The sequence below is a fragment of the Camelus bactrianus genome, chromosome 11 (assembly GCF_048773025.1).
Source record: "Camelus bactrianus isolate YW-2024 breed Bactrian camel chromosome 11, ASM4877302v1, whole genome shotgun sequence".
Taxonomy (NCBI): domain Eukaryota; kingdom Metazoa; phylum Chordata; class Mammalia; order Artiodactyla; family Camelidae; genus Camelus; species Camelus bactrianus.
The window spans coordinates 57,894,639-57,917,251 of NC_133549.1; the positions used below are offsets into that span (position 1 = coordinate 57,894,639).

Here is a 22,613-nt window from a genome sequence, read left to right on the forward strand (position 1 = left end):
GACCCAGAATTGCCAAAGCAATACTGAAAAAAAAGAACAAAGCTGGAGGAATAACTCTCCCAGACTTCAGACAATACTACAGAGCTACAGTAATCAAAAAGCATGGTACTGACATAGAAACAGACATATGGGTCAATGGAACAGAATAGAGCCCAGAACTAAATCCACAGACCTATGGTCAATTAATCTTTGACAAAGGAGGCAAGAATACACAATGAAGAAAAGACAGTCTCTTCAACAATCGGTGTTATGAAAACTGGACAGCAACATGTAAATCAACGAAGTTAGAACAATTCTTCCCACCATCCACAAAAATAAACTCAAAATGGCTTAAAGACTTACACATAAGACAAGACACAATAAACCTCTAAAAGAAAACATAGGCAAAATATTATCCAACATCTCAGCAATGTTCTCCTGGAGCAGTCTACCCAGGCAATTGAAATAAAAGCAAAAATAAACAAATGGGACCTAATTAAATTTATAAGCTTCTTCACAGCAAAGGAAACTATAAGCAAAACAAAACAACAACCTACAGAATGAACAAAATATTTGCAAATGATGTGACTGACAAAGGTTTAATTTTCAGAATACATAAACAGCTCATACAGCTTAATAACAAAAAAAAAAGAAAAACTTAATCCAAAAATGGGCAGAAGACCTAAACAAGCCATTCTCCAATGAAGACATACAAATCGCCAGTAGGTACATGAAAAAATGCTCAATATCACTAATTATCAGAGAAATGCAAATCAAAACTACAATGAGGTAGTCAGAATGGCCATCATCCAGAAGTCCAAGAATGATAAATGCTGGAGAGGGTGTGGAGAAAAGGTAACCCTCCTACACTGTTGATGGGAATGTAGGTTGGTGCAACCACTATGGAAATGGAAATTTCTCAAAAAACTAAAAATAGACTTACCCTATGATCCAGCAATCCCACTCCTGAGCATATATCTGGAGGAAGCTCTAATTTGAAAAGATACATGCACCCCAATGTTCACGGCATCACTGTTCACAATAGCCAAGACATGGAAGCAACCTAAATGTCCATCAACAGATGACTAGATAAAGAAGTTGTGGTATATTTATACAATGGAATACTACTCAGCCATCAAAAAGAATAAAATAATGCCATTTGCAGCAACATGGATGGACCTGGAGAATGTCATTCTAAATGAAGTAAGCCAGAAAGAGAAATACCATATGATATCACTCATATGTGGAATCTAAAAAAAGAGGACACTAATGAACTCACCTACAAAACATGAACAGACACACAGACATAGTAAACAATCTTATGGTTACCAGGGGAAAGGAGGTGGGAAAGGATAAATTTGGGAGTTTGAGATTTTCAAATGTTAGCCATTATATATAAAAATAGATTAGAAAAACAAATTTCTTTTGTATAGCACAGGGAACTATATTCAGTATTACTAATAACCTTTAATGAAAAGGAATATAAAAATGAATATATGTGTGTATACATATATGGGGACATTGTGCTGTACACCAGAAATTGACTCATTGCAACTGATTATACTTCAATAAAAAAAGAAAGAAAAGAAAAATACAAGTGATTATATAATCAAGTTACTTTTCCATCTTGCTTCAAAGAAATAATATAGGTATTATAATCAGGTTGCTATTATTTTTCCTTAGTTGCCTTCTATGTATGCAAATAGCTTAAAATTAATAGTTCTAAATATAGATGGTTCATCATTTCTTGAATAGGTATTGTAAGAATAGTAATTAAGTAAACATCATCAAAGAAATTAGTTATGAGTCTAAAGATTCCAATTTACTATTTTAATTCTCATTCATTCTGTGTTTCCAGCAAATCTACTGTAGACAACCCCAGGGGCAGCATTAATTTTGTCTTAAGACAGTTGAAGTTGTAATTTAGGCTGATTTAGAATCACAGATCACATGTGGAGTCCCTTCTGTCACTCAAAGGATTTGAGCATAGGTGTGTCTTTTTTCATAAATAATAAAATCAAGATTCCTTCTATTTCAAGTACAAGCATTTCACAAACTGTGACTGATGAAGCTGGGGATGCAGGAAATGCAAATCTTTTTAACCTTTTAGCCACTCCCCAAGTCTCAGGTATCCCATCACTGTCATCATCAAGAAAAAGAAAGAAAGAAAGTTGCCAACAGGTAATTATTCAAAAAATAATATAAAACTGGAAAGAGTTGAAAATGACTGTGTAACTATGTTCTTTCTTCTGTGGGTAAGGAAAGTGTGAAGTGAGTCTTCTTCCTCCGTAAAAATTTTATAGCAGTAAGTTGTAAAATTGAATTCAGTGTTTCTTTCTTATTAAGCAACGAAAACACTGAATTTGAGTAGACATATATACGCATATATACAGAATACACACATATATTCTTTCTCCCTTTCTTTCTTTCTCCATGTGTGTGTGTATCTTTTCTTTTTTCTTTTGAATATAAAGATGTCTGAAGCCAAACTACTTGACATTCAAGGTCTGAAATTTTGAGCAAGTATTAAACTTCTGTGTTCATTTTCCTCATCTGTAAAACTTGGATAAAAAGAGTATTCACTTCAAGGGTTGTTATAGGTATTAAAGGAATTAATACATATAAAGTATTTAGAATAGCGCCTATAAATTCTCAAAAAATGTTGCCTGCCATTATTATATGATACCCAAACCATTTTCATTCAAGTCAGTTTTAAAAAAGTCATCAGTTAGCTCAAAAAGTTTAATCGTATTAGTTGTCATTATTTAAGATATTTCTTTATTTCTCCAGAATCTGTGTGTTACATCGATACAGTTTAGGAGTGTCTAGACACAGTATGAGGACGGCACCAGCAGTTCAGACTCAGGATAAAGACACAGACCTCTCACTTCAGCTTTGATGGTCATGTATATTAATATATACAGAAGTGTATATAAGAAACACCTTATGAAAATATGCAATCACTTTATAATCTTATATCCCTGAAATTATAGGATACAGAATAGATCTTAGTGTGCTTACTAATTGTCCTTACTTTAGGTATCTTTTAACTAGGAAAAAAATCTTAGCTGTAATAGAAATATTTACTTGTATTTTTATCTTTTAGTAACTGTAATTTCACTACGGGGTCAAAGAGAAAGTGTGAACTGTTATCTCTTAATGGTATATGCTTGGCAAAAGCCCAGAAGACATAATGGGAAAAGAGAAGAGTGAATGGTCCTGGTAATGGAATATGAAGTATAAAAAGATGACTTTACAATTTTATAATGTCCTAGCTGAGATAAAAAAGACATTTTTATATTTCATAAGCATGGAGCTTAATTACATAGAATAGATAATTGGAAATCTCACATGTAAGAAGAAGACATGCATATCTCAATGAAAAACTTACTGAGGTAAAAATTTGCAATTGAAAAGTTATATTCTATAAAATGATTTTTATTATGCAGTGCTTATAGGTAGAGCAAAATAGACTGGTGATGCTATTTATAAATCTATTTGGAAGTCATGTGCTGTGGCACTATTAGGCAGCATCTCTACAACAGGTACTGTTTGTTTTCCTAGCCTTTATTTGAGGACATGGGCAGAGAAAAGAATTATTGAGGTTATAAACATGCAAATTGCTATGGTTTTTATTGATAAAGATATAAATATATATTCTTATATAATATATAGATATATAAATATATAACATATAAGTATATTATATATTTACATAATATAAATTATAGAATATATACATTTATTCTTATATTTATATTTTAGATGAGAGAAATATAAATTATATTAATATTTATAGATTAAATAGCCTCAGATACTTTCAATGTAATAGTCACAGAATATACATAAGAAAACAATATTAGATAACTTTAATTTTAATTTAAAAATTAAAACTTATGATATCAGAGAGTATCACTCAAAATCAACCAGAGTTGATTGAGAAACCCAGATTTTTAAAAAATAATACTGCCAGACCAACCTGAGTAATCCTTATAGACGAAACAAAAAAATAAAGACTTTAAATACTAGCCTTTTTAATAGTATGAAAGTATTTTATAGTATACACAAGTACTTTCATTACATTAAATGAAATTAAAGTTGTCTATATAATTGACCACGTTATTCATCATTGTTAAATAACCTCTGTACACACAGCATTCATCCTTTCTACTCATTATAAGGTCTCAATCTGAAAGAATATATCAGGTACTGACATTGGGCCATTTAATTAAACAATTTTTTCCTGATATATCAATAGAAAAGAAAAAAAAATTGTTTTGGGGATAGGATGAATGCTTCTGTGGATCCCTCTACAGGTTAAAATGGTTGACTCAGCAGCACTTTGAGTACAATGTAGAGCCTAGAGAAACAACCTGATAGCACTTTAGTTTATTGTACTTAACGGCACTCAGGACAAGTGTTTTATTCACATAGATTTCCCCTAGCTGAAATTAATTTCTCCCTTCTTTGTGCTTACACAGCACACAATTTCTTCCTCTCCTGCAGCATTTGCTGCATTTTGCCTTCTTCTAAATTCTACTTTTTTGTGTAAAAAGGTGAAACATCAATACTTATAAATATCTTAATAAAAATTTTAATCTTTTTCTGTATCTTCCCTCCTTCTTCATATACCCTTCTCCTCTAAATCAGTATTAGAAAGCACAAGCTTGCTACACAGAATGCAAGTGTAGATCAATCAGTACCACTATAAAACAACATGGAAAATGAAAGAAGAGTGAATTAGGGTGAAGGCACAATGTCATATTTTATACGTATTTTAGGGTGTACACTGGCATGCTAGAAAAGTATCAATGTCTTCTTTCTCTCTGACCAAAAAAATGGTTATGGCATATCATGAAAAGCAAATTATCTACATGAGTTTGAGGTCTCCTCAATGGCAGTAGCCTTATTTTCTCATGGGTAAATTCAATCTCACAATAAAGTCTTACACCTCTCTGTGTCCTAGCTCTTATGGCCCTACACATAGGAAGTACTAAAAATCTTTGTTAAATTGCATAAGTCAAACCAATGGAGTTTACATTTGTTGATTCTAGTCTTCAAGCCAATGATTTGGCAAACATCCTTCTTCCACTCAGTATCCACAGGCCACTACCATCCAAAACAAAAAACAAAAATGAAAAAGAAAAGTTTTTAACTGACTTACTTTTACTGTTTTCTTTGTAGTCTGGGGAATTGAAGGACAGAGAACAGATAGATCTAGTCAAGGGATCATGGATGAAACTTGAAAGCTAAATTATCTTATAACTCAGCTATATAAACAATTTCACAAGTTTATCCTTTCAAATCCTTTAGAGGCCATTACCTTGATAAAGGCACTGAAGGCCCAGGATTGAGAAAGAAAAGACAAGAGCCTTGAAACAGAAACTTAATATATTCAAATTAAGTCTGCATGTGAAGTGGTAGAAGAAAAAAATTAATCACTTGTTTCTGACCCATAAGGATTTTTCTGCTCGTCCATAGGAAGGTGAGACCAGTAAAAGTATCATTTGTACCATCTACTACTATAGATTCACAGCCTCTTATGAAGACATGAAATAAAGTCATTATGAACAGTGTTTTAAGAAATTCTAGCATGGTTTCAATAAGATGTTCAAAAAAGCATTTTAAAAGACTCGTAGACATAAAATACAAACTTGTGGTTGCCAAGGGGGCGGGGGTTGGGAAGGGACAGACTGCAATTTCAAAATTTGTAGATACTGACAGGCATATGCAGAAAAGATAAACAAGATTATACTGTACAGCACAGGGAAATATATACAAGATCTTGTGGTAGCTCACAGTGAAAAAAAATGTGACAATGAATATATGTACGTTCACACATATAACTGAAAAATTGTGCTCTACACTGCAATTTGACACAACATTGTAAAATGACTATAATTCAATAAAAAATGTTCAAAAAATAAAAAACTTTAAAAATAAAAGTATAAAACAAATTAGACACTTGACTTTTGATGTGACATCAGACAAATTAGTTTGAATACATACTAATATATTTGCTGAAGTAAACAGTTGTTCATCTATAAAGCCATCCTTAAGAGAGCAAAATAGAGCTGACTAATAAGGGCCTATAATGGTCCAATTGAGTATCATATCTGTATTGTTTTGTCCTCTTTTCCTTCCCTGATCCCACAAGGGGATTTGGCTACTATGATAGGAAGGAAGGAAGGAAGGAAAGAAAGAGAGAAAGAAAGAAAGGAGTAAAGAAAGAAAGGGAGAGATCTAGACAGAGTGACTGATCCATGGATGTAAGACAGTGAATAAGGAAAAACAGAAACCAGGACAACAGAATGTAGTGTGCAGCAAAAATGAAACTAAATGTGCCTAATGTGTCTTAAAAGTTCAATTTTGCCAGGTGATGGCTTAGAATTTAACTCTGTATTTCTATCAGTCTGGTTCCTGGGAGTGTTAGGACCTTTTCAGTGGGGTTACTGTCTATGTAGTGTCTCTGTAGAGTCTCTCTTGGCTATGTTTGATATAGGCCCTTAATTCCTCAGTTTTGTGATATTCCAGACCACTAGTTTAGCTGAGCAACACTTTTGTGGAAGAAGTAAACGCAATGTCGGACTATGCTGTAATAAAAGTATTACATGAGAAACCAAAGAAATAATCCCCTTTATCATTATAACAGCATCAACTAAACCCTTATAAGGCTATCAGGTTTGCTCTGTGAATATCTGAAATGAGGCCCCTTTATTGCATTTCATGGACTGTCAACACCTTCCACACCATGGAATATTAGCACACTATCTGTCCTACAAAATGTGTGAATCCACAGACAATTTTTATCAAGCTTCAAATAACATATTCTGATTTAAAGGTCTTAAGGATCATAGAGTAATCAACAGACTACATAAAATATAACTACATTGCAGTACTTATCTCATTTTTGATATGTTATGCATAATTAGCTTTAATGTCATCTGTGATTTGTAAAAATGAGAACCGTAGGCATTTCTGTAACCTAGAAAACAGAAGTTCAAGAAGGTTGTGGGGAATAATAAATGCAAGTTACTGTGAAGGACTTTCCAAATACAAATAGTCATACGCTGTCAAATAATGATCAAATAACATTTTTAATGTGAATAAACCGTCAATTTATGTAAGAGTACATGTTTGTAAACAAACAGTTCAGATGAGTTGCTTCACTGTGATCAGACGACCCCCATTATATTGTGTGTAGTTCTGGGCATTATATTTTAAGAGGGAAATATATAATTTTAGAGCATATTCAAAGGAAATCAAGGACTCAATATCTTTTGAGTCAAGCTGCAACATATGGGAAGATTTAACCTAAGGAAAAGATGAATCAGAAGAGATAGCAATGTTTTCAATTATATATATATGGCTGTCATGTGAAGAATTAACAATGTCTTCAAGATAAGTGGAGAAACCTCGACAGTGGAGGAAGTTTTTAAGTCCATACAATGTCGACTCTGGAGCTCTCTCTAGGTATAGCAGGCTACTTCAAGAGAAAATCATTTTCTAGTTGTGAGACATAATCATATACAACTTGGGTTAGCTATTGTGGAGAACTTTCAAACAAGATAGTGGTAAAACAAATCTTCCAGTCTTTAAAACATTTAATACCTTTATAAATATTATACAATGAATATGAACACATATTGGGACAACAAATAGTCTCATTTGTGTGTCCTAATGACAGGGACATTATTAGAAAGAGCAGAAGGTGATAGTTATCTATCTCCATGGCCCTCACTATTGCCACTTTCTAGTTGAAGCCCCTCCTGTGAATAGCTGCCTCGCTAATTTTTATGATGCCATCTCCTCTTGCTAAAATTAGTCAGAAGCAACTCTATTAATCTGCAGTATAGGATAACAACAGTAACATGGGGTAAGGGGAAATGTTGACATGAGCAGTGTCTTTGTATTATCACAGAAAAACCTAATGACCACTCAATAATGTGTACCAACTTCATGTATACATACATACATAAATACAAAAATAGCATTGAATCATCATTCAGTGGATGTCACTGACTGAGTAATCTTTTTAATAAACGTCTGCCCACCCTGATGCTTTTTCCTTATGGATCTTGGCCTAGCAGGCGTAGCTTGGATGAAGTTAGGAAAGTTAAACTCCAATTGAGTGCAGGGTAGTAGTTTTGTTTATTCAAATATTACAAAGCAAATCTCAAGGCCAGATGTGGTTGTTGAATCAGGGCTTCATATCATACTAATGAGTGTATTGCAAATTTGAGCTAGCGAACTCCACCAATGTTACAGTACAATTTGAGTTGGAACTGGGTGTTGAGAACAATGAGAGAGCTTTTAGAGATCCTATAGGCATTTCTTTTAGTCTAGAAGGGACTCTGGGAAACCAGAGTGTGTTAATCATTAAAAAAGTCACAGCTCCAATTCTGCCAAGATAAAAATCCTAGAAAAAGAATCAGGAAATTTCTGTGGTTATATTTAAGGGGATACTAACTAAATCAGGATTTCAGAAAAGCATTTTTGAGCTGTGTTTGAGGGGAACAGACTAGAGATCCTGTTTGTCAGTAATGTAAATATGTAAGTGAATGGTGAAAAACTCAAAACTAGAAAGATACATCTATGAAGGCAAGAACAACCTAGAACTGTGGCAAAATGATTGTGACTATATACTCACATATCTCTGTTCACTATATATAATTTATTTTCAAGATTCCTGACATGATATTTATGGAAGACTGTATAGTTGAACACATTCTAAAAAATCTCTGTTCTAATACATACTGAATAGAAGGGGAAAGAACAAGAAAGATAAGACAAAGGCTATCAATCAAAGTTGGTCAGTCTACAGGGAAGTTCTTTCTTCTCTATACCTCCCAATATTTCTTACCCCCAACAACCAACTCCTTTTAAATTTTAACTAGTTTTGATTTGCATTTCTCTGATAATTAGTGATATTGAGCATTTTTTTCATGTGCTTATTGGCCATTTGTATGTCTTCATTGGAGAAGTGCTTATTTAGGTCTTCTGCCCATTTTTGGATTAGGTTGTTTGTTATTCTTGTTATCAAGTTGTATGAGATGTTTATATATTCTGGAAATTAAGCCCTTTTCAGTCCCATCTTTTGCAAATATTTTCTCTCATTCTGTAGGTTGTCATTTTGTTTTGTTTATGGTTTCCTTTGTTAGGCAAAAGCTTGTAAGTTTGATTAGATCCCATTTGTTTATTTTTGCTTTTCTTTCTATTGCCTGGATAGACAGAACATTGCTAAGATTTAGGTCAGATAATGTTTTGCCTATGTTTTCTTCTAAGAGGTTTATCATGTCTTAGCTTATGTTTAAGTCTTTAAGCCATGTTATTTTTGTGTGTGGTGTGAGGGAGTATTCTAACTTCATTGATTCGCATGCAGCTGTCCAGTTATTCTAACACCATTGCTGAAGAGACTGTCTTTACTCCATTGAATGTTCTTGCCTCCTTTTTCAAAGATTAATTGACAAAAGTTTGTGGGTTTATTTCTGAGCTCTCTATTCTTTTCCATTGATCCATATGTCTGTTTTTGTACCAATACCATGTTGTTTTGATTACTGTAACTTTGTAGTATTTTCTGAAGTCTGGGAGGGTTATTCACCCAACACCAGTCAGAATGGCCATCATTCAAAAGTCCACAAATGATAAATGCTGGAGAAGGTGTGGAGGAAAAAAAACTCTCCTACACTGTTGGTGGGAATAGAGTTTGGTCTAGTCATTATGGAAAACAGTATGGAGATCCCTCAAAAAATTAAAAATAGACTTATCATATGATTCAACAATTCTAATCCTGGGCATATATCCAGAGGGAAGCTTAATCCAAAAAGATATATGCACCCCTATGCTCAAAGCAGCACTATTTACAACAGCTAAGACATGGAAACAACCTAAATGTCCATCAACAGATGACTGGATAAAGAAGCTGTAGTATATTTATACAATGGAATATTATTCAACCATAAAAAAGAATAAAATAATGCCATTTGCAGCAACATGGATGGACCTGGAGATTGTCATTCTAAGTAAAGTAAGCCAGAAAGAGAAAGAAAAATATCATATGATATCACTTATCTGTGGAATCTAAGAAAAAGACAAAAGAACTTATTTATGAAACAGAAACATACTTACACACATAGAAAACAAACTTATGGTTACCAGTGGGGAAAGGGGGTAGGACGTTTGAGATTTGCAGATACTAACACATATAAAATAGATAAACAAGTTCATACTGTATAGCACAGGGAACCATATTCAATATCTTATGGTAACTTATAGTGAAAAAGAATATGAAAACAAATATATGTATGTTCTTGTATGACTGAAGCATTATGCTGTACACCAGAGATTGATAAAACATTGTAAACTGACTATACTTCAATAAAAATTATACATACAGAAAAAAATTTTAACTAGTGACAACAGAGTATTCTAAAACATGCTACTCTGAGAGCCATTTTTAGTTGAGTTTTGTTTATCCACAAATACAGAATAAAGACTAGATGGTGCATTAGTTCTTGAAGTTAATCTGCTTGTATATCATTGGCAAACAACTATGTTATTTTAAAGATGGAAGTAGTATGTTCAAACATTTTTCTTGCTTCATATGCCATATGATGCTGTACTATAATATTAATATTTACAGCATATAGCCATCAATAATATGAGTGAACAATTTAACCTTTTAAAATATCAAAGAACCTCTTCTTTTTGTGATTTTTAAAAATAATCTCAGAAAACAATAAAACAACACCACTCTCTGAAATCCATTGCTTCTTTTACATTCCCAATTCTACTGTCTTAATCTATTATACCTTATTTTTTGCCTCAACTATAATAATCTCCTAAACTTTTATCATCCTCCATTCCATTCATCCTATGAAACATGGGCAGATTAATCCTCTCATAACATTGCTTTGCAATTGTCATACACCTGCCTTAAGAACTTCAGTAACTCACCATTAACTACAGAACAAAAAGAAGTAGGTACTGTAATTTATTGAGCAAGTTCTGATTAACAAAGTGCTTTAGTAGGCTGATCTCATGAAGAAGGGGGATAGGAAGACTATGTATATGATAATTTCAATTATCTGATCAAAATGATGAGAACTTAATGCATTAGCAGTACTTATAATTCAGGAAAGGATTACACATCCAAGAACTATTGCAAAATTTTAATTATTTTCAAGAGTTTCGTTTAAATAGGAAAAGAGAAAATCAGAAAACTGGGTAATACTGGATAACTAAAGGGTTCTGCTGCCAGTGACTATAATGAGGAAAGTTAAAAAGAGAATCATTTTTGGGAATGAATTGATCAATTAGAAATGGTTATGGGAATGTAAATAAAACTGTTAATTGGAAATAGGACAATGGCTTTTGTTTATAGTTGGGAACTTGAGATAGGGATCTGATGATAAAGGTGAGAATTTCACTAATAAAACATTAAAATTTATGGGAATGCATGCATTCTCAGAGGAAATGGCTTTAAACAGGAGAGAACATAATGTCAGAGGCTGAACTTTAACAAACACCTACACTCATGAGGGCGGCTTAGAAACTAGAGTTGATAAACATTAAGCACTCATGTAGGAAAAGAGCCAATAGCGTTCAGTGCTACAGATGTTCAGCAGAAATGAACTGCTGAAATACCAAAGAGGATGCAGATGATAAAAGGCCTTATATTTGGTGATGTGAAAAATATTAGCAAATCCAAAGATGATTCTGAAGAGTAAAAATAAGAGTAGCAGAGATGGCTGATCAATTGTATGAGGAAACAGAGGCAATGAATAACACTTTTATGGCACTTCACAATTTAGAATGGGCTCCTTCTATATCTTAGAATATTAACATATTAGACAGTAATTGGTTGGTTCAAGTAAGATAATTTTTAAAATCAAGGAGATTTGGTAATATTTAGAGACAAAAAGGAGAATCAGAAGAAAAAGACCAAAGCAGCTGGAGGGGGTAAAAGTAGGAAGCTAAATTTATTCTGCAATACACAGGCACTGAATGGAGAGCACAGATTAAGTAGCAAGTTTTACCAGGACCTACGGAGCTACAGAGAAGAATAAAAGAACTTCAATCTGCCTTCATTTTTTTTTTTTCCAGAAAAGAGAGAGGGAGAGATCATCTTGTGAAAGTGAAAGTGGAGGTGGGGGTTTCAAAGAGAAATGGTCTGCAAAAGCTACTGAATTGTTAAGCTAGCTGAATTTTGACAGCATGATAGATCATTATAGTTCTCTACCTTCTCCCATCAGTATTTACTGAAACCAGAATTAGGAGTGCAGAAATCAAATACTGGGCAGAGATTCAATACTGAGTATTTGCTTATGGGCTTGGCAAAAACCTACAATTGAGATAAAACTCAAAACAAACAAAACCAGGCATAATTTTTAAGGGTCCCAACATTCTACATCATAAAGATATTCTAAATATGGAAGTTCTTAATGTTTTGAAATAGCTATTAAAATACTGTAAAACTGATCAGATATCCTTTCCTAATGGCATTCTTAGTGTCTCATGATAATAACATCCTAACTTTCTGAAGTGCCTCACAGCTCACACACTTTCATATGAGTTATCTCATTTGATCTTCACAAGTCCAGACTTTACTTGAATCAAGATAAAGAATTTAGAATATGAGTTGTTTTCAACTTTGTCTCTGTCAATCATGAGTTTTCTTTCACACTGCTATTAATAATAAGGGCTTAGGAAAAGTTACGGTAATGTTATGAGATAAAGAAAAAAGACTCCTTTGTTTACTATGCATTTTTTGGAGTTCGCTTTTACCTATGGTTTTGGTTCTCATTCTTTTCCTTCTACCTAGCAATAAAAGAAACTGGGTTGTGCCTATGGCTGTGGGTCCTCTAAGAATGACTCTCTGCACTTACAAGCTTACCTAACCTACTTTTTCTTGGGGTTTGATAAAATTCTGGGCTAGTTGCTGCAACAGACTCAAACACATTTAAAGAACTGAATGAACTTCAATCAAATAATTCTATACTATCTTCTGTATGCAAAAACTATGTGCATAAAATTTACAACATCACAGGGAAAATAAGAAATGTTCAGATATGCGGTATAGATTTTATGTGATTATAAGCTCAGGGTGTGTAAGCAGAGTGATACAACATGACTGGCATATAGAGCAAAGACATTGATAGACTACTGTGTACTCCTTTATATATTGTATTTATAATATAATTTGTAATATGCATATTAAATGTATATTATATTTCCACGTCTAGTGTGTTCATCCAAGATCTTTTAGAAAAATTAAAGCTGTCCAGGGGAGAGTGTCCAGAGTGATAGAAGGACTCAAAGTAATGTGATATCAGAAATGCTTGAAAGAGCTAGGAACATTTATCCAGAGAAATGAATATACATGGGCAGCAGAAAGAAGGATTATCACTATTGTGTATGATCAACAGAGGGGAAAATTAAGGTCTTTGTATTGACCATATAGGAGGCATATTTGGGCTTGGGATGAGTAAGGCTTTGAGTTACTTCATTAGGATTTTAATTAACCATTTATTAAAATATAAACAATTTCCTGTCAAGGACTTCAACATTGGTTAAGGGATCGAATTGGGATGTATTTCGGGTCCTTTTCAAATTTTAGCCTGATTCTTCATGTATAATAATAACTTATAAATCATAGTGTGATTATGTCTGTAGATAATTATAAATAAAGTGCCATGTAAAGAAAACAAAAAGATCTTTGGCAGATGAAATTTCATTCACTGATATATAGGTGAGGGAGAATAATGTGCTTGTAGTCTAACCCAGTCTGAGTTCAATAGTATTTAAATCAGTTCCTTTAGGTAAAGATCAGCTTTTTTAGGTAAAATCCTCAGTCCTTCAGATTGCTACCTTTTCACTTACATCCTATCCTGATTTTTCCCAAAGATCTGAGAACAGGGGCAGAAATTTCTCTGTACTTGAGTCTTCCCATACCTATCTGGATATTTCTAAAGCTACAACCCCTTACTCCACACCCTCAAGGTGAGAGTGAGTAGAAATGTTATTGGTTGCCTTCCTTGAGCACTTCTACCTCTTTTCCATAATTCTCTGAGCCAAAGGGTATAGGATTTTCTTCTACTTTACCTACCTCATAACCATCATCTAATTTATACTAATCTCTGGCCTAAGCCTTATGGTGGACTGGGATATCTTGTATTCACCATAGGAGAAACTCTTATCATTTGGATCAATTGGCCTAGTCTTGATATATTAAACCATGAACGTATTTATATTTCACCTGTTGACAATGTATTGATTTGAAGCTTAACAACTTGCTTAAAAAAATCCTATATAGAATGTCAAAAGTTAAACATTAACTTTTCCTTTCATATTTCTTATGTAACAATCTAAATTCTTAGCAGAAAGGTGCTTTGGATTGAATAGGTCTTGTACCCAGAAAAATCACATTAATATTTCCAAAACATTACCCCCTTTCCCATTACACAAATATCCTGGCCCACAAATTTGATCATGGTAATTTCCTTTTTAAAGCCCTTCAACCGTTTCCCATTCCTTCAAAATTAAATCCTTCTAGAGGCTTTCCTAACTAACCAGACTACAGTAGGGCCCCTGTGTGCACTTCCACAAGTTTCCATACTTCCTCTTTCATAACACTCATCAGAATCTTACTTTGTCAATGTCTATCTTTCCCAATAGATTTGAACTCAAAATTTCCAACATCTAGTGTATAGTCCTTGGACATAGCAGGTGCTTATTAAACACTTGTATGAGATATAATTTTAATTATATGCATAAATTATGTTTCTCATCTGTAAATCAATAAATTGGTAATCTAGTTTACACAGTTCCTTTTAAGATTTGTAAATTTGATACCATAAAAGATGACCTCACTGTATTTGGGCTGACAGAATCAATTTCTAGTCCTCCAGAGCTAGGTTTTGGAACATAGAAAATTCACCAATAAGCGCCATCTTGTCATATTTCTTGACAAGTAGTAATTTATCCTCTTTTGGGGGACACCCCTACCTTGACACAAAAATTCTCTCAAACTACATGAAGGATACCTAAGTTCACAATAAGGACGTTTCACTTTAAGATACCCAATTATCTTCTACAGATTTTTATCAACTTTCAGTTGTGCCAAATTTTCTCATAGGCTTACTTTATCTTAAGCTGGTCCTTCTGTTTTAGGAGGCTTCAATTAACCATATTTTGTCACGTTATAGCTAAATGGATGTGCCTAGAAAGGGTAGCATATAGCAATCTGTATGTGAATTGTTACCTTATTGGCTAATATTTAGGTTTGAAATTGGAAAAATCAAGGAAAAGAAACTTTAATTTCAAATAAAAAGGCACACTAAAAAGAGGTGGGGTACTATTTTTGATCCCCAAGATAGCAACAAAACTAAAAACTATTCCAAAGAAGTAAATGGCAACAGAGATCAATAGGTTGTGACCTATTTCTATAGTATTAAAAAAATTTTGTTTTGCACTTCCACTGAGTGCACTGCAGAATCTTAAGCCACATTAAAAACTGGGCAGACAAGTTCAGGGTAACTAAAGGAAGCACATTTTTCCACTGTGGAAAAGGTCCCTTCCACAGTGATGAGGTCAGGTACTGTCTTTTCGCCCTTTCCTGGCGCCCAGAACAATGTTTGTTGGATGACTGAATGGATGGATGGATGGATGAAGCTAGACTGCGAACGCTAAAAGATTAGTGGCTGTCGGCCCCCAAAGCACGTCTGCTGCGTTTCCAGCAGGCTGGCTAGCATCTCGTCATTCCCTCACCTTTCTGGCAGTTCTGAATTCCCATCTTGCCCTTCCTTCGGGATGACCAAAATCCTGACCCTAAACCGCGCCTCTCCTCAGTTAATTGCTCATTACTCACACAGACACAGCTGTTTCCTAGGAATGGCTGGCTGAGCAAGCGGGGTTTGGACGGCCAGTAACCCGGGACCTTGAGGGGGCGAAGGTAGCCTGCTCGCTTCAAAACCCGATGTAAAAGGGTCTGGACCCCCATTTTTCTAATCCTTGATAAACAAACAAGCCTCTCACTCTCACCTCCCCGAGCAGACGCCGTAGTGCCCACCTGGTTTTCCACTGACACTGTAAGGAGGGAAAGACGCCAAATCGCCCTCACCAGGAGAGAGTGAGAGACGAGCACGCGCCGCCCACGCCGCGCCGTCCGCCGTTCCCGCGCGCTCCGCGGTCCGACGCTTCACGCGCAGAGTGGCGGGTGCAGAGAGCCACGAGGGCAGCCGGGGGCGCGTGCGCGAAGAGGGACTGGGGAGGGCGGGGGGAGATAGCGCCGCGCGCCAGCAGGTGGGCTCGCCCTCTCTCGCGCGTGCGCGCGGCGCGCCTTCTCCCTCACGTTCCCCGTTCGCCGCGTCCCCTCCCCGCCGGGAGCGCGCCGCCTCCTGCCCTCGCGCCGGCTCTGTCTCGGTCTCTCAGAGCTGCACGCTCTGCGGAGCTCCTGTCAGTGCCGTCGCCTCGGCAGCGGCTTTCTAGCCCGGCGGCTCAGCCTCGGCCCTTCAGCGCCGCGTCCTAGGCTGCCTTCCCTCCCTCCACCACTCCCCTTCCCTTTCCCGCTCTTATCTCCCACACGGTCCACCGAGAGAGCCTGGACACGAAGATAGCGGGCTTGAGAAAGGGGTTGGGAAAATGGAGGTGCCGCGCCTGGAGCATACCCTCAACAGCCCCACCAGCCCATGTGAGGAGGTGATCAAAAACCTCAGCCTGGAGGCCATTCAGCTGTGCGACCGGGACGGTAAGAGCGGGACCTTGAGAGGGGCCGAACCCGCGCTCGGGCGTCGCGGCTGCCGGGGCTCCGCCGACCCTGCCCGCCCGGGCAGCGGGGTCTTTTGTTGTTCTCCCCACCCCCGTGAAAATGAATGCTGGTGGGGGCTTCCTTTCGCCCACCTACCCTCCCCTCAGACTCCAGAAACAAAAGGACCCCGGGGCTCGCGCGTTGGCGCGGAAAGTCGCCGTCGTCCTCGGCGGTGGCGCTTCTCGCCGTCCTCGCCTGCCTGGCCCGGGTCGAGGGGCCGCCCCCTCTAGGGCGCAGTTGCAGCCGGCGGTTCCTGCCCGGGACGAGGCGTTTCCGATCTTTGCCGCAGTCCCGCTTTCCTGGGTCTCCTGGCACCGAAGGGGAGATACCTTCAGGATGTTTCTAGCATCCCCTCCCCCCCGTACACACTGGTTAGCGGTCTCTGCCCAGAAACTTAACAGTTTCTTTTTTGAACCTCCCATCTTCAGACCTCCTACGTCTAGAAGCCTTTTTATCCTCTCAAAACGGGATTGGGGTGACAGCTTCGTTTCAGTGAAAGGGCAGAAAGAGTACATTTCAGCACCAAGGACAGCCACAAGCTTAATGGTTTGGGGCTGTGATTCAGATACTAGAAAATCTGTAAAGGAAGTGGCCTAATATATCTGCTGTGATTCAGAATACGTGGCGAGTACTCACCATTGTGTCTTGATATTATATCACTTATTCTGTTGTTAAAGTTGGTAGTCTTCTAAAGAAGGAAATTGATTAAGCATAGGTCTGAGTGTTAAAGAGATAAACTAGTACTATATGCAGTATGGTTAGTTATAGGGCTTCTGTTTTAGTTGGAGTAGTTGGAGAGTCGGTGCTGTTTCAGTGGTGTGGAATAAAACTTCATTTGTAAAGAAGTCGTCTGGTTAGTATTAATTGGCCAAATAATTGTAAAATTGTACATCTGACAAAGAGAAAACAATTTACATGTTGTTAAGATGATCCCAAACAGTTTTGGCTATAAATGAAATTAATGTTTAACTGTGTATAGAGATTATGATTTTAAAATGCTTTTTAGCCAAGGTTATGTAGGTATACTAATATCCTCACAATTAAGGTCGTAAAATTGATCAGTATGTAATCCAAGAGGAGAGCTGAGGTCTTGTTTCCAGAGTCATTTACATGGTGGTAACTTAGGCGTTGCTATACAGTACAGTTTAGGTCAACTGAACACCGAGTTTCCATTTATTTATAAATTTAGGATAATCGCCCTTTGAGTAATTACTCTTTGAAGCCAACGCCACTTTAAATAATTCTGAAACAGAAAACAAATAATTCTGAACCAGGTGTAGTATGAATAATATTCTTGTAACAGCTACCTATATTTCTCTTATCCTTAGACTAGTTTGGTCACCATAGTAATAGGTGCACATATTTATGGCATCTAAAAAGACTCCTTGTTTTGGTATTCCATATATAAGCCTGCACTGTTAGACCATGCAGATTATTTTTAATATACCACGTAGGAAGTCCTATGGGTTTTAGTTTATACTTTTGTGAAATGACTTTTTCTAATTTTACCATTGTAAATATTTTGATTTTCCTAGATTGGTTTGACAGAAAACCAAGAGTCTAATAAAAGTAGATTTTATTTTCATTTACTTCAATGATTTATCAAAAGCTCATTACTATAGTTATTGGAAACAGGCAATCGATGGTTGCTCCTCAGAAGCCTTAATCAATATTTAAAATTTCACTTACCACGTTTCAAAGATTCTAAAAAAAATAAAGTTTTAAAAATTATATTTAGAGTTAATAGCATAGAGTACAAAAATTAATGTGCTGCATTTACCATTGTCTCTTCTCCGAGTAGTAATTTTATTTTGGCAATATTTTTTAGTTGTTTCTGTTCACATTATTAATCCTGCAAAATGAGCAAATTATATAATATTTCATTTTGGGGGGTACTGGTAGTAGGCAGTATCTATGAAAATTACTGCTTATTTGCGGATTTCTAATTGATTCAACATAGATTAATTAAATAGTGTTTCATTTTATAAAATAGCTTATACCAACAAATACAAAGGGCTAACTCTTTTATTGAAGGATGTGGAATTTGAACGTATCTTGTGTAAAGATGTTGTTAAATGCCTAACTTTTCTTTTTGTGACTCTATATGTCAATTCCAAAAATGTTAATTTTGCCTCATAGGGATAATTTAGAGATGATACAGTTATTTTTACAGAACAACTTTTAAATGTACCTTTAAGTTTTTCAACTGGATTTTATTTATCATAATTATATATTGAGAAATGTTCAGGTAGATGCTATTTCCTTCCTTCACTCCCTTCCTTTTGGTCTCTCTCAGGTCTCATTATTTTTTTCTTCTATAAATATAGAACATAGAAAAATTAGTATGTGACAGATCTATCATGTGCTTAAGTACATATAAAGTGCTATATTTTCATAATTTGATAATTATAGAAATAGATTTGTCTTGTTTGCTCTTTACTTTTCTTTATTTTACTCTATTAATCTGATGATGGGAAAAAATTAGAACAACATTAAATCCTTGGAAGTGAAATAAAATAGATTAAGAAAAAGTGTCATGTGATTATTTAATAAAAATTTCTTTTTACCCTCTCCACTTATAGACATTTTAAATTTTATAATATTTTGCATATCAATTAAGAGCTGTAGCTGTTGGTAAACATAACTGTATGTCTTATGTTTTCCTGGCTCTCCTCTTTTATGTTTGTTTTTTTTTCTGTCCAGTTTCTAATAAATTAATCTGTTTACATTATTAGCAACGATTTACAATGCTTCTTTTTCTCACAGTTCTTCAAAATATTTAATAATCTCTGAAGAATATGGAATAGAGTCCAAGTGGTCATATAATTGGATTTTTTAATTAAGCAAGAGGGTTCTTATACACACACATTATTTCATGTGTGCTTTTATCCTAGGCATGTGCATTTTGGTTGTGAGTATGTGGCCCTTCCTAGATGTTACCAGTAGTTCAAAATGAGGATTCTGGATAGACTTCTGTTGGGGAGGCTCTGAAGATGTACTGTAGATCTAGTAGTTTCTATAATCTCTGTTGTAAGTGAAGGAGTGTTTCTGATTTTCCATCTCTGCTGTGCTGAAGCATCCTCAAGTTGCATATATTATGTACTTTAATTGTGGCTTTTCAAAAAAAATCAAAGAAAAAAACATTAATATCTCATCTGGAAGCATCAGTAATATGGGAACTCATTTCCAGTTTTGTTTCTTCACATAGATACTTCAGACCCTCACTGACTTATGATATGACAAAACAGCTCTGACCCCACACATAGAATTCTATATTAGTTCTCTTCATCTTTTTTATCATGCATATACATATTGAAGCTCTTTCCTTGCTGAGAAGAAAAGATGAATCTTTATGTTGCTTTATATACAGCCAAGCCCCCGTACTCTTGTTATAATAGTAAGGAAGAAAATACAAAATTAATTTGTTGTACAGCACTTAAATTCACCCCCAAGGCGTTCTAGCTTTAACAAGTATTATTTCCATGATTAGAGCATTATGACTGCCTAGATATGGTTTGTGGAGTTTATGATGCTAGTTAGCAAGGGAACACATTTTAAAGAAATTGAACAGACAGAAGCTGGCCCATTTCCCTGTCTTTGTCTCTAATAGTAGTTTTGTGGAGGAAAAGGAAAAAAGTTTTTTCTTTTACATATTTTAAAAGATAAATTTCTTTGAATTTGGACTCTATCATATTTATTTAAATTATAAATCGGTTCTTTTTTATCCTTATTGACATGTGACTTAAATTTTAATTTTGGAAATAAAGTAATACAGAAGTGCTTAGTAGCACGATAGAGTTAAATAATTCCTTTTTAATATTTTATTTACTTGGGGGGGTTATTTGGTTTTTGGGTTTTTTGCAGAGAAGAAGTAATTGGGTTTATTTTTTTTTTAGTTATTTTAATGGAGGTACCGGGGATTGAACCGAGGGCTTTGTGCATGCTAAGCAAGCACTCTACCACCGAGCTATACCCTCCCCTCTGTATTAGATAATTCTTAATGACATTTTCTAAAGCAGAAACCTAGGAAGAATGCTCTTAAGTATTACCTTTAATAGTACAAGAATGCAGGGTAGGCACTACTCAATCTCACTGACATGCACACAGCATGGTGGTAATACATACATTTTAGAGTCAGCCTCTGACACAATATTGATAGCTATGTTACCCTAGGCAAATTATTTAACCTTTTTTTTAGCCTCAAGTTTTCCCATGTAAAATGAGTATAATTCAGTTTTGTAGGGTTGTTGAAACAATTAAATGAAGTATTACTTATGTAACATTTCTCACAATTCTTGACACAAAATAGAGAATAATAATTATTACTGTAAATGGAATATTATTCTCCACATGCCTTCTTGAGTTAAACTGCTGCTTTTTAACTCATCATTTTTGGCCAGTGTTTAGATCTTTGGGGTTTTTTTTTTTTTTTCTCGTGTCAGTTATATTTGGTTTACACAGCAAATCCTTCTTATGTCACTTCATGAGTAGTCAGTGGAAACTATAAATTCTGAATTTTAAAAGAATAGTAAAATCATAGTTACAGTACTTTATCCTTTGCTGATATTTCTCTATCCCATCAGTAATATCCTCAGTATTAATCCTCAAAGCTATTTTCAGCTTCTACTTCAAACCTGCTGTTTGCAGTTGCTTTGATGACCTTGATACCTACTTTGGGTAGGTATTTGCATCAGAGCCCTTCTCTGTTCTTTATTTAACAATTTTTTTTAGGATTTTTTTTTTTAAATATACATCTGTACTGGCACATGTGACCTCTGGATTCGTTTCTTTAGATATGACTATAGAAATGCTGTCCATTTTTATTAGTATGAAACAACCCAAAAACAAAATAAAAACTAAAAGAAACAAACAAAAAGCTTGAAAAACATCAGATTACATTAAAACAATTTATATTCTTGGTAGCGTTTCTAATTCATTTCCAGAGAAGACCAGGAAGTTATTAGAGTAAAAGTCACATCAAAGGATGTGTGACCAGACTCCCTCCAGTGGTAGAATGACTGATATGTCATAAGTAGTAACATTGGCAACTTGCTTTGTTGCCTAGGTAAGTCAGCCAGTTAGAAATTCACTCCATAGAACACTATCTAGACAACTTCCAAGTCACTTTTTTTCATCGCTGCTGATGTTTCCTTGTCTTTAGGTCTAAGTTTGATTTTTCCTTTAAATTAGGTGAGTAGTTTCATGATAACTTTTATATTTTATCCTGGTTTTTAGGAATAATGGCAGCTGTATCAGTTACTGCAGTAAGCATAATTCTTCTACTTTTTGGTTTTCCTTCTCTGCCCTTAGTAAATGTATAATTTAAGTTTTCTTTATAGCATTTACCTCTTTCGTGGGTTTGTTTTCCTTTTCTTTTCAATTTCCCTGTAAGAATCTTTTTATTGTTTGTAAATTATTTAAAGTCTGTCTACCATTCTAAAGCATTTGCCTCATTTTAACTGTTTAAAATATTTTATTACTAGACAGTAGTTAAACTGTCTTATTAACATGACTGTATTTTATACAAATACATTTGAGAAGTAAAATTAGAATTTGGGAAGACCTGTACAGAAATAGAAGAGTTGAAGAGTCTCAACAGGAAAAATAGGCAGCCTCAGTGTGTTCTCTACATGGGAGGACAGTTAAGCAGGAATGGTACTAAAGAAATCCAAAAATCATTACCGAGCATTTGTGATTGAATTTTCAAACAAAATGGAAAGTGACCAGGACTACTTTAGGATTTAAAGTCTGGGAAATCAGAAGAATCATTGACAAGAAAGAAAAAAAGGAGAAAGGAAATAGTATTTAGACATCATGATGACAGTAT

General features: G+C 35.2%; 1 protein-coding gene and 1 long non-coding RNA gene across 4 annotated transcripts in view; one reads left to right on the forward strand and one right to left on the reverse strand.

Moving 5' to 3' along the window:
- LOC105071308 (uncharacterized) overlaps positions 1-16,186 on the reverse strand; it is a 378,482-nt gene extending 362,296 nt beyond the window's left edge. Inside the window, exon 1 of one of the 2 annotated variants that reach the window (XR_012510237.1) lies at positions 16,049-16,186. This is a non-coding gene — a long non-coding RNA (uncharacterized LOC105071308). The remainder of the gene's footprint in view (positions 1-16,048) is intronic. The other variant, XR_012510238.1, reaches the window with a different exon arrangement.
- Positions 16,187-16,372: 186 nt separating this feature from the next.
- The window catches only part of PHYHIPL (phytanoyl-CoA 2-hydroxylase interacting protein like), a 45,856-nt gene continuing 39,615 nt past the window's right edge, over positions 16,373-22,613 (forward strand). Inside the window, exon 1 of one of the 2 annotated variants that reach the window (XM_010957958.3) lies at positions 16,373-16,726. In XM_010957958.3, the coding sequence (XP_010956260.1) occupies positions 16,621-16,726 (106 nt within the window). In that variant the 5' untranslated portion in view covers positions 16,373-16,620. Of the gene's footprint in view, positions 16,727-20,007; positions 21,977-22,613 lie in introns of those variants that run through there. The other variant, XM_074374049.1, reaches the window with a different exon arrangement.